Raw genomic sequence first — 15,816 nt, 5'->3', positions numbered from 1 at the left:
AATTGGTATTATCATTCTGGGTTTTACCATTGCACTTACTGTTGGTCATCCAAAGCAAGTATTTGAAATTTATTTGAGAAGCTGTACTGATGCTTGAATGTGAAATTTTATGTTGGAATCATTGTCAATGGATGTCCTGGTGCCTTCCAAAAGAGGAACAGGAATTGCTGCTGATTTATGGCTAGTGTTCATACAGTACAATGGAAGTAGATTGTGCTGTTAAGGGACAGTGAAGCTAACCAAAAAGAAGTAAAAGTTTTAAATTCTACAAGTAATTTGCCTAGGGAGGAACACTGATTAATGAGAACAGGTACCCAGAGTCATTCCTTTCAGAAAATTGTTCTCTGGTCACCAAATTTTTACTTTCTTATATGGACATACATTTAATAGTGTTTATCAAATAGTATGATTGACTATAACAGGATAAAAAAAATAATATAACAGAAAAGATTGGTATCTAAAATCTTGCCCTGCAGATGGCTCTGTGGCTGTTCATATTGTACTCTTTTGATCTTTTTCCTCACATCCATATATCGAAGTCATAGATTTTATATTTGGAGTTTTATGATGATCTAAGATATTTCAACAACAAAGTGTGCATCAGGTGGATATATGGTTGATAAAATAAAATTATGAATATAAATGAATAATCAGTAACACTATGGGTCCCACTGCTACAGTTTGTTTAAAAAACAAGCAAATATGTTCTGCCCCAAGATTACCGTGTTCTCTAGCAAAGCAGAAGAGACTTGTATACTAGCATAAAAAATTGTCTTCACCGAAGCTAATATGTTTCTTCTGGAGGGATGAAGGAAGGAGGAGAGAGGAGGGAATTTCTCTTTCTCCTGTGTTTTTTCCCCATGTCAAGCTGGTATGTGGCCCTCATTCAACAGAACTTGTGCAGAAATTACAATCAGGCAGACAGAGCCCCAAGTTTCATCCCTACCAGATGAGGTTTGCCCTTGTGGGTGCACAACCAGACTCATCAGCCAGCTGTCAGGCTGGGAATCAATCTGCTTCTTTTCAGAAGAGTGGTGAGCAGTGCCAAGCCCCCAGGCCTGCGGTACAGCTTATGCCAGCCTTTGTGGAAAGTCTGCTGCCCCTGCTCTCCTTTATAAGTTCTTTACTGAGGAGTCACTCTCAGTCCTAATGCTTTTTGATGATACTTGATCCCCAGAAGCCCATCTGAATTTATAACCCAGAAGTAAAGCATCTCTATGCAGAATTAACAATAATCTCCAAAATGGAGCTACATCATACTGCTTAGATCTCATAGCCCTAAGAAGGCCTCAAACTTATTCTTAGAAAAGCCATTTGTGTTTATTGTATGAAAGGAGAAATAAATTCTAGATGACATATCCAGAACTCGAAGGAAGTATAGCTGAGAAAAAACAGCTGAGAGAAAAAATCAACTTTTTTAACAAATTCAGGGTTTTTTTAAAAAAAAGCCAGTAGGGTTTTTTTAAAGCCCTCTACACTGTATCAGTCACCATTTTTTGTCTGAGTATAAAAAAGGCATAAGGAAACAAACATTTAATATATTCGGCATACTATATATTAAAGCAGTTGGTTTGAGTGATAAAATTGTTATGAATATTTATAACAGCTCTACTAGCAATTCTAGAAGTGATGAAAATTGGCACTGCAAAATCTACTGTTCTCAGATGCAACTTTTATACTTATGTACAACATATAAAACAGATTATTGTCATTTTCCTTTTTAAAAAAGCGACAGCCTCTCCTACTGTTTCTCCCCATGGACTATATGAGCATTATAGTCTCATCTCTGTGAAGCCACTTTGCCACTATCATTAATTCTATTGATGTGTCTCTCATGTTTGTCCTTCCAGCTGAGTGTTCAAAACAGCAGAAGTTCAAAGTCAGATACTTCCATTAGGGGCTAGTTTTACAGTAGTTAATTAGCCAATTTTCTTTCACAAAGTAGCAGTAATTCTACAGAGGAGTTCACATAAATTTTGAAATGTCCCATAGAGTTTTTGCTTCTTCAGTGTTTAATTTGAACTTTATCAAAACCACCTTGTCCTGCTTTTCTTATGCTATTGAAACAAACAGTATGAAAGCACTCTAGGCACATTTCATATGTGCTGTTAATTATCCCTGAGCTGTACAGAAGTTAATAAACAGTAGAAATCTTCATGTAATAAACTAAATATCCTGCAATGTACTGCTTTTTAAGAATTAACTCAAATGAAAAATATTTAATTAAAACTCTGATCACATAATACATATATATCTTTATACAATGTATCTTAATTGATACACTAGAATAGCATATAATTAAATATAAATAGACAGTAAAACACACCAGATAAAACCAATAAACATATTCTGTTTAATTTTTAAATGAAACTTCTGAGAAGAAGCTAAAATCAAGCCATGTCAAGTTTAAACCACTTTTTCAAAAATACAGAAATTCCCCAAATCTCTTTTTTACTGACTTTCCTATCTAATAAGGAGCTGGCCCCTTGAGATATGGAGAATGTCTGTAGAAAGATTCCATAAAAATTCAGTTAGCCAACTCAGCACTGTGTATTTCTGAGGGACATGACATAATAATTTTTTAGCCCATTTATTAATGTCAGTAAGATCAAACACACATTTTCCATGTGCTGCATAAATTTTATGATGTCTTCAGCATCCGTTTCCTGTACTGTAGAGTAAGTTTCTAGTACATGCTGCAGCTTCTTGCTGATTATTTTTCATCCTTTGGTATCTGCCATTTCTTCGTTTACTACCAAAACCTCAAAAATGCACATTCTTAATTTGCCTTTCTAAGTTATAATTAAATATTAATAAAGTTTCATTATTTTATAAAGTCATATGTAAAGAGAGGTGGCCTGCCCAAAGTACACAAAATTTAACTTCCCTATCCCTATATGACATGTGCACAGATAGAATTGTAGTTTTTGTTTTACCCCATATGTCCACCCGAGAAATGAAAGAATATAAAATTAGTAAATTTACTAAATCTAGTAAAAAAAAAATTAATTCAAGCTATGTCATTTTTCTGCCCAGACCCCTAATTGTTTTACCTGAAATCAGGGTTTCATATGAATCAACATATCATATTAGAGATCATAGTATCATAGAATGTATTGGGTTGGAAGGGACCTTTAAAGGTCATTTAGTTCTACTCCGTTGCAGTCATCTTCCATATCAGCTTGCTCAGAGCCATATCCAACCTGACCTTCAGTGTTACCAGGGATGGGGAATCTACCACCTCTCTGGGTAACTTATCCCAGTGTTTCACCATTCTCATTGTGAAAAATTTATTCCTTCTATCTAATCTGAATCTACCCTCTTTTAGTTCAAAAACATTATCCCTTCTCCTATTGCTAGAGACCCTGCTAAATGGTTTGTCCCCATCCTTCTTATAAGTCCCCTTTAAGTAATGAAAGGCCACAGGAAGATCTCCCCAGAATCTTTTCCTCTCCAGGCCAAACAATGCCAACTCTCTCAGTCTGTCTTTATAGGAAAGCTGCTCCATCCTTCTGTGGCCCTCCTCTGGATCCACTCCAATAGGTCCATGTATTTCTTGTAATGAGGACCCCAGAGCTGGATGTAATACTCCAGGTGGGGTCTCACCAGAGTGGAGTAGAGAGGCAGAATCCTCCCCTTGGCCTGCTGGCCACATTGCTTTTCATGCAGCCCAGGATATAGTTAACCTTCTGGGCTGCAGGTGCACATTGCTGGCTCATGTCCAGCTTTTCATCCACCACTACCTCCAACTCTGTCTAGAAGGCTGGTCTTAATTTCTTTACCCCCAGCCCATGTTAATACCAGGGGTTCACCCAACCAGGGTGCAGGACCTTGCATTTGGCCTTGTTGAACCTTACTCTGGGTTCCCATGGGCTCACTTCTTGAGCTTGTTCAGGTACCTCATGATGCCATCCCATCCTTCAGGTGTGTCAGCTGCACTACTTAGCTTCATGTCATCTGCAAATTTGACAGATACAGTAAGTTAGGACCAAGTAATTTTCCCTTTTTAGTTAAAAGTCACTCATGTACCCTAGTGTATTGTAGGCTAATGATTTAATATTATAAATTTTTAAGACTTTAGCGATTACAGGCATAGCATAATTTATTGACAGCTATAGAATTTCCTAATTTTCATTTTTTACACAGTTTGAAGAAAAAATATCATAACTTTCCCTTTCAGAGAAAGACATATATTTCAATTGGAAGAAGGAAGTGATTAAAAAGTTCTCCCCAAATGAGTCCTTTACTCCAGTTCACTAAGAAGGAACAGGTTTGCTAGCTATGAACTAAACTTCCATATGTTTCTTGCAGTTATTATCTTCCCAGTGTGAGTGACTTCCAGAACTTTACTTAGGAATGTACTTTACATACAAAAAAAATATAAGCATAATTTTTTTCTGGTATTAAGATAAGGATTTTATTTTCTTTATTTTAACAATTCGCATAGCTCCCTCCATCAATGCAGAAAAATTAAAATACTATTTTTTTTTGTCACTTTGCCAAACAGCATGTTCTGGGTTCTTTAAACTCTTTGTCATAAACCAGTCACTCCAGTTCATAATTTTGAAAATACCTACAGGAAAAATTGAAAAAATAAACAGCTACAAGGATATGCACAACAGTCAGACTGTATTTAGGGAATGGGGTGGCAGGGGGAAGGGAGTGGGAAAAGAAGAAAATCTGAGCAAAGAAATAAACGATATAAGAGAATATGGAAGGCAAAACAAAAATTGAAAACATTCATACCCAGTTTGATGCTTAAATTTTGGGTTGAATTGGGATTTTCTCCATGTACTTTAAAAGTGACCGAGTAGCCTAAACACATGTATGTCTTAATTTTGAAAGTCATCTTACCAGGCAATTGAAAACTGAGAAGGAAAAAAATCCAGGTTATTGTACCAGTATGCGGTTGAGATGATTACAATTAATCTTTAAAAAGTTGCTTAGCGTTTGTGGAAAGTGCTGGCTTAAGCATCCCTAAGACTTGTCCTTCAACTATCCTCAAAACAATTCTGGTATAGTCTGGAAATAGTGATTCAATTCCTGAATGCTGTCTTGCCAGCAGTATGTTTCACCCCAGGTGCAAAAAAATCACTTTGCTAGATGAAAAGTAAATGTAGTTTTAACACCAATTCCATCTCTGAGAACATAATTTTTTAAGTTAATATGTATTCACTAGGAATAGGGTTAAACTTCAGTGAACTTATTTGAAGAAGTTGTTTCTTGCAGAATGGATTTAAAATATGTAAAGAAAGAAAATACCAGTTAAACAGTTTTAACCAACAAATAGTAATGCTTAGTGACTAGGTAGATAAAAGTTTGAGTCTAGTCAATGAGAATTTTACAAATGTGTCCTCATGAACAGCAATCATAAAGGAGAAACTATCCTATAAATCCTATTTTTGTAGGTACAGCAGCAGAAAAATATGAGACCAAGGGTAATGTAAGCCCACTACTGAATGAAGTGGCTGATATTCAGTGTCTTTGCTCTGGTTTTTACTTGCAATATCTGTTTTCAAGTTTCCCAGGTCCCTATACCCTAGTGGTAAAATTTGGAGGAAAGAAATATTGTCAATGATAGAGGAATGCCAAACTAGGAACTACTTAGGCAAAAAAAAACCAGTACTTATATATATCCAAAGGGCTTGACAGGATGCATCTAGGGAAAATGAGGGAGTGGATTAATGTAACCAGAACATGATAAAGAGTAGAGTAGCTTCTAATAAAATAATGGATGTTGTCACAACAGACCAACGCATGGATAGGAATTTGGAAAATAAGTACTAAAGAATATGCAACTGCTGGAGAACATAGTGTTCTTCCAGGTCCTGGGAAGGTAAATTCACTAATTCTGTTGGCTATTGTGCTCCTCTTATACCTCGGTCACTTTGGAGATGACAGTCCACTTTAGTTATCTGTCGTTTCAACAGCTGAACATGGAGATTCGCAGTATGGAATTCCCATCACTGCAGTTCTCTTAAAGCCTTCACTAAAGGACACCTAAATACTATTTGTTTTGATAAAACATATATATCAGATAGGGAAGAGATCACTGTAATGCAAATGTTGAGAAGAGTGATAGGTTAGGTGAATTTTAAACTTTAAAACAAACTTCAATGAGTTAATTGATAAACAGCATACTTAATGTTAATAGTTTTTATAGATTATTAGACATTCTCAGTACACCTACATACTACTATTCTGTAACATATTTTAAATTATATGTGATCACACAATACCATGGAGATGATGCCTTCTAGTTAATGCTGACAGCTGTGGTCCCTAGTCGTTCTTAGCTCCCAAAGTCAAGGTAATCTGTCTCATGAGCTCTTTGATGCGAGAAGTCATTACTGACATGAGCTTAACTTCCTTTGTCTCCATTCTATCACTTTGTACGTGATGCTTTATGCTATTTTACCTCCCACCGCCCTACCCTGCCCTTAAAAAAAAAGGATGGTCTCCTGGTATTACTTGCCTTGGGGCATTTTGTATCCTGGCAGTAATTCTTCTTCTGTAGTCAGCAATATGTTCTGCTGATTTTCTATGCCTTATGGTAATCTTGTTCTTTCGCAACTTTTTTGTTATTTGTATGAGTCACTACAATGCATCTCTCTCCCCTTGATGGTCACATTGTACACATACTCATCTAAAATGCATATTCATTGTGACTGGCTGCACTACCATGGTGTTCTAAAATACTTTTATGCTACTGTTGGCTATACTGCCCTTGTAATTGGATTCAGGACAAACTATTAGTTATATTTGATCAGGGCACTTCTAATGTATAGGTATCACAGGACTCTTTTGAGAAGCTAATATAAGCTTCAATTCTTTCCCTTTCTTCTGTAGAAATTATTTTTATTTATTTTAGTTAATAGATAGGGTCAGAATGTCCAACAGAAACCTTGTACTACATTTTCTGATAATTAGTTGGCCACTATGTTTGTCTTGCAGGCTTTGTCAGCACCACTGACTGATTTCTCCCTCATCTCTGGGCCTTTAAAATCCTTTTTGCACATTCAGTTCTTCTATTCTTGCAGGCAGCTCTATCCATTACAGCGAGTAATTATCTTGCCATTTCCTCCAACTCACATGTCCTCTCTTCCCACACTTTTTCAACAGACATGGTAGATGAGTTTTGCCTTTGTTAACTGTTTTATCATTTGCAAATACAGATATAAAGAATAACTCTGCATTGTTTTACTACCACACCTTTATGTGGTAGTAAAATACAAGACACAAAGAAAATTCAACCATCTTTCACATTGCATTTTCATTTTGTGTTTTCTCTGTTTGTGTGTTTGTTATATCTAGTGCCTCTGTGCACCTGGATGGACAGGAGAATTTTGCCAATTTGCTGAAAATGCATGTTTAGTTTACCCAAATAGTTGTTCTGATGGAGCAACTTGCATGGATATGAGCCAACGGAGAGAACAACCTTTGTTTCAGTGTTTGTGTCCTCGTGATTTCACAGGTAAGGTATATACAAATCATGTAGAAGTTTGTAGTTTCATTTCCTTTTAAATGAAAGTATAAGAATGATGGATTTTAAAAAGTAAGGGATATAGAAGTGTTTGCATTTTCTGCCTTCTGCTGTGATGCCTACAAAATCTAAACAGAATTTGCAAATTAGTTTTGAATGTTTAAATTAAAGTTACAGAAAGAATAGAATAGAATAAACTTCAGCTTCAATTTAAGAGACTAAGTGTATGTCTACACGTAAAAGTTCTGCATGTGAGCTAGATATCTGCTTTGTCATTGTAGTTCCTGGAGATCTAGTTAAGTCCAGGAAGTTCGTTAGTTCGTGTCAGCCCATATTTGCTCGGATAACTTTATTTATTTTCTGGGAGATGAACTCCACTTCCTATTTTAATTCCTTAATGGACCACCAATGATTTACACAATTTCATTTGGTGTAGAATTAGCTGATTCACTTTACTTGACTAAAAGAATGTGAGACCGGTAAACAAGTCTTCAAGGCTCTATGAATTATCAGTAAGTTTTTCAGGGGGGGACTAAGACCACTTCTATCAGATACTTGTTAGTCATTGACACAAGTTCTTCAGGAATGTTTCTCTTTTACTTAGACAGAAGAGAAGACTAAAAAAAATAGCTTATATTAACCACATTGTTTTTTTGCTGGCAAAGAAAACAATTTCTGAGTTTTCCTCCATCCTTACTCTTTAAATAGAAGCTCATTTGAGTTGGATTCTAAAATCCTTCACCAATCTTTGGTTAGAGAGGGAACTGAAAGAGAAGCATTGAATGTGATTCTCTGCAGTTTTAGGTAACATTAAGGAAACAGAAATTAGTCATATGTACATCAATTTAAAGATAAGTACCAAAAATATGAAGAGAATTTAAAAAAAACCACCTGAAATATAGATACTTAATATTTATTACTCAAAGATCGAAAATTAATTTAATCTAAAGAAATTACAGTAATACACAGAGAAAACAGACTTTTAAAAGAAAAAGAAAAAGAAATAGAATAGTACCCCAGAGTTGTAACTATCAACCTTTCTTTTCACTTCTGCCTTATCATCTTTAGGATTTTATTGTTTCAATCTAAACTTGAGAGGTTTTTTGCCACGACCTGCGGGGATGAAAGGAATGGGATCGGGCATTACAATAAGGGGTCCAAACACAGTTGAGGTCTGGTGAGGTAATGCCAACTTCATTAAGCCAACAGGGCTTTAAATAGTGTAGGTTTAGGGGTTGGGCTCAGGCTTAGGGAGGAGCAAGGGATTGACAACTGAAGGATCCCAGGGATAGGATAACAGGGTAAAGGTAGGTGGAGTTTGGGAGTTACTGGGGGAATGGGCCAATGACAGCTACCTCTGCACTGCACCAAACCTCAACCAATGGCAGGCAGAGGAGCGGGAAAACAGGAGAGGACAACAAGTTTAGGCGGGAAAACTGTGAGGGGAGGAAGAAGACAATATGGTGGACATGATTTTTAAACAATAAAATGGGGTATAAAGAACAGTACAACCATATAGCACAGAACTGGGGTATAACCGGGGTAAAACAGGGGAGAACAGTCAGTCAGGTGGTTTGTCAAATCCAGTGAATAAAGGTCCATAACAGTATATAAATGTCTATTCCAGAATGTGAGTGTCTTTTCAGGGGTCATAGATTTTTCTCCAGGCTTGATATTTCTGCCACTCGCTCTCGCCTCCGCCAACAGTTTTTTATTGATGTAACACCTAAAATTATGGATTTGTTAATAAAAGTAATGTTTCACTACAATAACTCAAGGCTTTCAAGGTAATTTAAGGTCTCTAGTGTACAATATGGTCATAAAACAAAAGTTTAACAGGCTACAATATATGGCAATAAATGTATGCAATTAATACAATTAAACCTTATTAACACTGAGTTATGACTGAATTCAAGATTCTTTCTTTTGTGGCATCTCATTGTAAGAGGTTCTTTATATAGTAATTAATTTTTTTTTTACTTTTTCTATTTTTAAATAATCAGTTCTTCAGTCTTGATCCAAAAAATTTCCATTTATACTTGTTTATTGTTTCATTTATGTGTTTCAGAAGGGAAGGACAATGCAGTAGCAATTTTGGCATGTTTACTTGACTCTGAATGAAATAGCATCTGCAACCAGAAAAACTATTGTAGTTTCACATCTAATTGTTCTAAATTGTGTTTATAAATTATAAACACTGCATCTGTAGCTTTTGCATTAACATTTAAATCATGTTTGGAATAGACATCTTAGGGAACACAAAATATGGCATGATGTAGTGTTCTCAGCTGTGAAAAAGAACTTTGATTAAGAAAGTTATATAACCATTTCATTTTGATTCCATACTCTTTAAAAAAAACTTGTAGAAACTTACCATAAACTCACAAATGCAATTTTAAACTACATTTTTTGTTTCTGTTTATATGTAAAATACATTTTGGGTAACTTACTCATAAAAATAATAAATATAATAAATATGAATAAATATAATTATTTTTGTTGAATAGATGTCATTATTTTTGTGCTTTCAATTTCCTTCTATGGTTAGCTCCTTATTTTCATTTTTCCCTTCTCTGACAGTAGATAAGAACCTTTGTATCTACAACAGTGCAAGTAAGTAACATGGCTTATGACACTGAAACAATCCATATCAGCAATTTCTCAAGTTTTGCACAGTAGGCCAATTGTTCTTGAATAAGCTTCCTCTAATTTATTACTATCTTTCCTTGTGTGTAGAGCAATCATACTAGCAGGGATTGATTGTTCATGTTAGACACTTCATTTAGTTGGTAGAAAAGTCCTTTAATTAAAATAATCTTACTGCTGCTAAAATGAACTGAATCCCAAGAAAACTCACCAGCTAGAATTTTAAGTACTACTTAATTACATACATTTTCCTCATCTTCAAACTTTCCTTTTATAAGACTCATTAGGATTATTCCCAATTTATCCACAGTTTATTTTTTCTCTTTCATTGTTTTATTGAGTTGAGACAGATCAGCTAGCATCTACAGGTATATGGGAAATGAATATAAAAATACTTCATTGAACTGCATAGGTTATTTGTATCAGTATTCTGTAGAAAGAATCTCTGATACCACAATAGCAAATGTTCCGGAGAAGAAGATAGAGGATATAAAAGTTCCAATATCTTTCACAACCTAGTAAAGACAATGTTTATACTAGCGAACAAAACAATTAATACGGCCTAATTTAAATCCTTCTATCTGGTCAAATCCACATTTTTAAATTCTTTTGTTCTCTAGAATACAGTGTTGACGTGTTTTAACCCTGGTGGGCAGCTAAATACCACATACCTTTTTGTTCACTCTTCCCCAGTGGGACGGTGAAAAGAATCAGAAGGGCAAAAGTAAGAAAACTTGAGATAAAGACAAATCATTAGGTCAAGCAAAAGCTGTGCACACAAGTGGAGTAAAATAAGGAATTCATTCAGTACTTCCTGTTGGCATTTCATGTTGAAGTACAGTGATAATATCATAAGTCTCAAAACTCAAATAGATAAAAACAATTATTTTTTTTCACAGCTCTAATCCTTGTACTAGAGGTGAGCAGATAAAGCAATTTTTGTATCATCATGGGAGGTTCCTATGTCACAGGAGTGTCATTGGAATTACACAGCAGTCTATTTCTCAGCAACAGATGCTGCCATTTTAAGCTTTATTCATTGCACTTTATGTGTTATTACAGTTGTCACCTCTGAAAGAGAAATTGTTAGTGCACAATATCAATGACCGCGGACTGAAATAATGGAATAAAAGAAGTCACTTGCTAAGTATTGCTACAGGAATTCACTCAGAATACTTACCTTCATCAAATGAAGAAGAAAGGAACAGCTTGCTACTTTTCAGAGGATTCAATTTTCTACTGAAGAAGAATTTTCAGTGATAACTGACAGAAAGCAAAAATAACAACCAAAGTAATTCTCTTTCTAATCCTCTTCAGCAGTTGCCCAGAAACATTACCTGCTGTTTAAAATGCCTTTTAGGAGGTTTGTCCAAATAGCGTTAGTTAGGGTGAAAGGCAAATGGTTTTAGATAGTCTGTTTCTTTAACTTTGCTCCCAATACAGGTCTTTCCTAATGCCAGTAAAAGTCTTAGAAAAAACATGAATTACACTGACTCCATTAGAATCATAGAATGTTCTGAGTTGGAAGGGACCCACAAGGATCATCGAGTTCAAGTCCAGTCTCTGGACAGGACCACCCTCATAAGCACATTGTCCCAAAGCTTTTTGAACTCTGTCAGTCTTGGTGCTGCAATGCTGTGACCACTTTCCTGGGAGAGTGTTCCAGTGCCCAACCACCTTTTGAGTGAAGAACCTTTTCCTAAAATCCAACCTAAACCTCCTCTGACACAGCTTCATGCCATTCCCTTGGGTCCTACTACTGGTAACCTGTGAGAAGAGCTCAATGCTTGCCCCTCCTCTTCCACTCACAAAGGAGCTGTAGACTGTGATAAGACCTCAGTCTCCTACAGGGTGAACAAGTCAAACAACCTCAGCTGCTCCTCATACAGCTTCTCCTCTAGACCCTTTCACCTCCTTGTGGCCCTTCTTTGGACATATAGCTTTATATCCGTCTGATATTATGGTTCCCAAAATTGCACACAGTTCTCAAAGTGAGGCCGCACCAGCAGAAGATGTGTTGTAAGGACTACAAGGATCTGTCACCTAAGAAGTTAGCAAGCTGAATTACATGAGAACACCAGTTTCACTCCACTTGGAATATTCAACTGTAGTAATTGTAATGAAAGGATAGAGAAGTAAGCAACAAAAAAAATAATTTGAAACAGATAAACTCTAGAACAATAAGTAAGGGCTAATGTCTGATGTTGTACCATACTTGTAGTAACTCCAAGCAAACTGTCATCTACAGTAGTTCAAGTCAACAATTTTTTCTCAGGTCTTGATTTCTACAAGAAATAATAATACTATTGAAATTCTTGTGCTGGAAATTCTTCTATTATTTTGGCATGCAGCGATTGCATGAAAAGCCAAAAGACTATTAAAACATTTTACCTGGTATTTCAAAGAAAAATGTAATATCAGTATTGAAGTTCTGGCTGCTTTTAAAATGGAACAAATGTTCTCAATGCAGAATGATATTTATGAGTATGTTCATATTTCTTAGTATTTCAGTTTCTAGTTTAATTTGCACTACAGAATATATTTTGTCCATATAAATAAGGAAGAATTTTGATGGAGTTTCATCAAGAATAGTTATATATTACATGATTAACTTAAAGATGCTGTTTTTTATTAAGAAGCATAGATGTATCAATGTGTATGGATTTCTAAGTAAATAATTAGTAAAATTTTCAACTGAAAGACATATTTTAAAATTTTCCCTTAAACTTGGCTTATAAAATACTCCAGATAGCTCCATCTGCTTATGAACTCCAAAAATTACTTTCAGCCACCTGTATCAAACTTTTAATTTTTTAAGTGAAGTACAAACTCCTTGACTTTCTGGGACTATTAGCCCAGCACTCAAACCAGAGACATATTTTACATCACTGACTGTATACTTAAAAAGTAGCAAAGTTTCAGAGACACAGTGGGAGTGTTTCCTATTTGCAGTGTTTTTCCGTGAAAGTCTGACCTCAAATCCAGGTGCATACAAACCAAACTACCACTTTCTTCTCCTGCTTTCCACTTCCTACCAGCCTACCATGCCTCATTTTATTAAGGCATACAGCTCCCAGATTTACCTCTCAGGGAGTTTTCAGAACTCTGCTGATTTGCTTTAGCTTATTTGACTCTTCTGGCTTTACATCTATTAATGTCTATCCTTTCCTTTTTTACATATTCAGAGTAAAACTTAAAAGGAATCTAAAGTTTTTTCTCTGTGTGTAGTTTATAAGTGTCTTATTGAGAACACCAGAATTATTCATTCTCGTTACCCAACATGTAAATCTACTGTTAGTGACAAGGGAGACTAAGAATTTACAGCTTTCTCTTAGCATTTAGAGAGGTAGCTGCATAATACTGGACATCCAAATAGCTGTAAATCACCCCCAAAAAATCATCAGATCATCAATAAGAAACATGAGAGATGTATTCCTTTTATGTAAATTCATTCAAAAAGTCTTTTGAACAAGTTGAAGTTGTTAAAAAGTTGATTACCTATAACCACAGAGACATTATTTTCTGCTTCTCAGCTGAGCCTGTGTTGATTAGCTCAGCCAAGTACAGCATTTCAGATCTTACCAAGGTACAAAAATTGTCAACAGTGTTATAAATCATCTATCACACTAATGGGTTTAAAACATGATTAAGATGTGTAGTGTAGATGTAAATATAGCATGTTTAAAAATATAAAATGCATTGGAGAGATAAATAAGACTATTGTGTAGATCTAGTGACTGCTTTCATGACACAGTTGATTTTTGAAGCTCTGTTTTACTTCTTTAAAAGACCTTAGTCTGACATCTTTTAGCTCTGAAAATCCACTTTGCTCTCTTAAATATGGATAATCAGGCTTAGCCATATATTGCTTACTTTTTTTTCAGACACAATGTACAACATCATTAGCTGACATAGTCTACTGTATCTCCACTGAATCTGGAATTATGTTATATACATGAACTAAATTATGTTATTAACTTAATTATGTTATTATACATGAACTAAATATTCTCGGTTTTCTTATGCTATTTCTCAACCTTTGCGTTCAGTAGTTGTTCCTTCTATTAAAAAAAGTCTCCAAAACCATTCCATTGAAATATGATATAAAATACCACAATGTTGCAGACTTAAAGCATGGTTTCGTCTGTGTAAATTATGTCTCTTATTGATGTATATTTTCTTGTTACATAACCAGTTTTCTTAGGCACTGTAAGACCAATTTTTTTATTATTTTTTTTAACCTGTGTTACATTGGAAACTTATATTCAGTAACAACTTCTATACTTTGGTTTTCACTCTGGGACTCTGAGTAGCTGAAGTTTACTTTTTCTGAAATATACTTGCTTCACTTTCTATTTACTGAGACATATCTCACTTTAAACACGTTCCTTCAAAATACTTGACTTCTTTGGATCTGTTTGTTTTATACCTTTCTCCTCAGTATTTGCCACCACTTTAGTATAAACTCAGCATGTGAGATTTAGTTTACTTTTCACATCAGAACATTACAGATAAGAACATTAAATATTAGAACTTAAATCATTTAGAGTACTGCATCCAGCCCTATAGCCCTCAGCACAGGAAAGACATGGATCCGTTGAAGCAGGTGCAGAGGAGAAAACTGGAGAGGAACTTTTTACTAGAGTCTGTAGCAATAAGAGAAGGGGTAATGGCTTTAAACTAAAAGAGGATAGATTTATACTAGATAGAGGGAAAAAATATCTCATAATGGGAGTTGTGAAACACTGGACCAGGCTGCCAAGAGATGTGGTACATGCTCCGTCTCTAGAAACATTCAAGGACAAATTGGACTGGGCTCTGAGCAATCTGAGCTAAAGATGTCCCTGCTCATTGGAGGAAGGTTGAACTAAATGATCTTTAAAGGTCTCTTCCAACCCAATCTGTTGTATTATCCCATGATCAGTCTTTGTGTCACTCACCCAAATTTGGGCTGATGCCTCAGTACACTGACATTTACCTTTACTCTAGGCTTATAACACACAGCAGCCAGTGGCAAGTTCACCATAAAGCAAGATCTTAGGGAGGTGGTGGTCCTTCATCCTTGAGACGTGCCCTGCCCATCGCAACTGCGTTCTCAGCAACATGGCCTCAATACTTGTGACTGCTGCTTGTTCTAGAACAGATGTATTGGTCACATAATCTGACCAGTGGATGTTTAGGATTGTACGGAGGCAGCGTTGATGGAAGCGTTCGAGGAGTCGCAGGTGGTGGCGGTAGATGACCCATGATTCGGAACCATATAAGAGAGTAGACAACTGTGGCTTTGTAAACACTGATCTTGGTGCTTTTCTTCAAGTGTTTATTACGTCATACTCTTTTGTGGAGTTTTCCAAAAGCACTATATGCCTTTGCTAACCTGTTGTCTATCTCTCCGTCGATCTTACCATCTGAGGAGATGAGGCTACCAAGATAATTAAACTGTTGGACTGATTTGAGCTCTGATTGGCCAATGGTGATGTGGAGATGATGGGGGACTTCCTGAGGTGCAGGCTGATGAACTTGCCACTGGCTGCCGCATGAGAGGAGCCCCGAAGAAAAGATACAAGGACTCCCTGAAACAACATCTCAGCATTGGCCATATTGATCATTATAACTGGTCTACTCTGGCCTCAAATCGGGAGGCCTGGAGACACACCCTCTATAATGCTGCTGTCTCCTTCGAGAAC

The 15,816-nt window shown here is 35.9% G+C and overlaps 1 protein-coding gene across 1 annotated transcript in view; it reads left to right on the top strand.

Moving 5' to 3' along the window:
• EYS (eyes shut homolog (Drosophila)) overlaps nucleotides 1-15,816 on the top strand; it is a 784,118-nt gene that overhangs the window by 60,612 nt on the left and 707,690 nt on the right. The window contains exon 6 of the mRNA XM_017823913.1: nucleotides 7,315-7,474. Coding sequence (XP_017679402.1) covers nucleotides 7,315-7,474 — 160 coding nt within the window. The remainder of the gene's footprint in view (nucleotides 1-7,314; nucleotides 7,475-15,816) is intronic.

This window comes from Lepidothrix coronata, unplaced genomic scaffold (assembly GCF_001604755.1).
Source record: "Lepidothrix coronata isolate B3197 unplaced genomic scaffold, Lepidothrix_coronata-1.0 Scaffold4, whole genome shotgun sequence".
Taxonomy (NCBI): Eukaryota; Metazoa; Chordata; class Aves; order Passeriformes; family Pipridae; genus Lepidothrix; species Lepidothrix coronata.
Note: the sequence above shows the minus strand (reverse complement) of the source record. Positions and strands in the feature narration are given on the sequence as shown.